Here is a 1033-nt window from a genome sequence, read left to right as displayed (position 1 = left end):
GATCGGCGCGCGGCATGAGTATCGACCGGCGGAATAGTTCGGCGCGCACCGCTACGCGGCGTATCTCTCTCGTAAGTAAAGTTCGACATCGATCCTTATATAAAGGGCAGCTCAGCGGGACCTCTCCAGCGATCTTCGAGAACGCCAGTCAGGGCGTGCTACCTATCGGGGCCCCTGACATAAGTCTCTTTTGATTACGAAGTGTTGCTCGGCAGTGGGCCTTCGTAAAAACACCTGCTTGGCAGGGCGTTAATACAGTTGAGAGACAACCAGCATCCTGCTGCGGAAAGGTTTCCGGGGTCGTCGCGACCCAGCCCATTGGGCGACTACTTATCCGGCTCCTAAGTCCAAGGCGTTGCCTACGAACCTGACTCCGGCTCCTGAGTCTAAGACGTTGCCTCCTACTACGGCCTCGACTCCGAGTACTCCGGCTCCTGTGACTCCGACTCCTGTTCCAATATCCAAGACGAAGGATCGCATCGTGATCACGAAGGTAGAAACTCTACCACCTGGGAAACGTCTCCTATTGAACAAGTCCAGGACCAAGTGGAGGTTTACCCCGATTGCCCGGTGGGGTCATACTGACCCAGCAACACTACAATCGGTGGAAAACAGATCACCATCCATTCCGAGATCGACTCCAGACCAACCGAGCCCTACTCCAGCTCCTGTTCCTGTGGGTACATCACAAGATACGATCTCGTCCTCCAAGGTAGAAACCTATCTACCTTGGAAGCTAATACCCATCACCGATCCGGTTCCCGAAAACGTATCGGCTCCTGAGATCCAGGCGAAGGACGTTATCCCGATCTCCAGGATAGAGACCTTTTTGCCGTGGAAGCTCTATCCCATCGATTTACCACCAAGAGCTCCACGTGTCCGTCGTCCTCTCCGTCCAATCGATCCAGTAAACTCTGTAGCGACTCAGACCGACCACCTCTTCAAGACGCCTATACGACCACGTTATCTGAAGACCCGACTGAGTCCTATTCCGTCAACTCCCATAGGCAAGCCTAGGACTCCTGGACGGAAC

The 1033-nt window shown here is 54.5% G+C and overlaps 1 protein-coding gene across 1 annotated transcript; it reads left to right on the top strand.

Annotated features, from left to right (window-relative positions):
• Positions 1-290: 290 nt before the first annotated feature.
• On the top strand, positions 291-1007 carry LOC112462328 (proline-rich receptor-like protein kinase PERK2; the record flags this gene model as incomplete). Its single annotated transcript, XM_025028052.1, has 1 exon — positions 291-1007. A coding segment is annotated over one exon (717 nt), but the record flags the coding sequence as incomplete, so codon positions are not given.
• Between the last annotated feature and the right edge of the window lie 26 nt (positions 1008-1033).

Source organism: Temnothorax curvispinosus, unplaced genomic scaffold, assembly GCF_003070985.1.
Source record: "Temnothorax curvispinosus isolate PA1 unplaced genomic scaffold, ASM307098v1 QBEX01012238.1, whole genome shotgun sequence".
Classification (NCBI taxonomy): Eukaryota; Metazoa; Arthropoda; class Insecta; order Hymenoptera; family Formicidae; genus Temnothorax; species Temnothorax curvispinosus.
The sequence above is the reverse complement of the archived record's forward strand: the minus strand, read 5'-3'. Positions and strand labels throughout refer to the sequence as shown.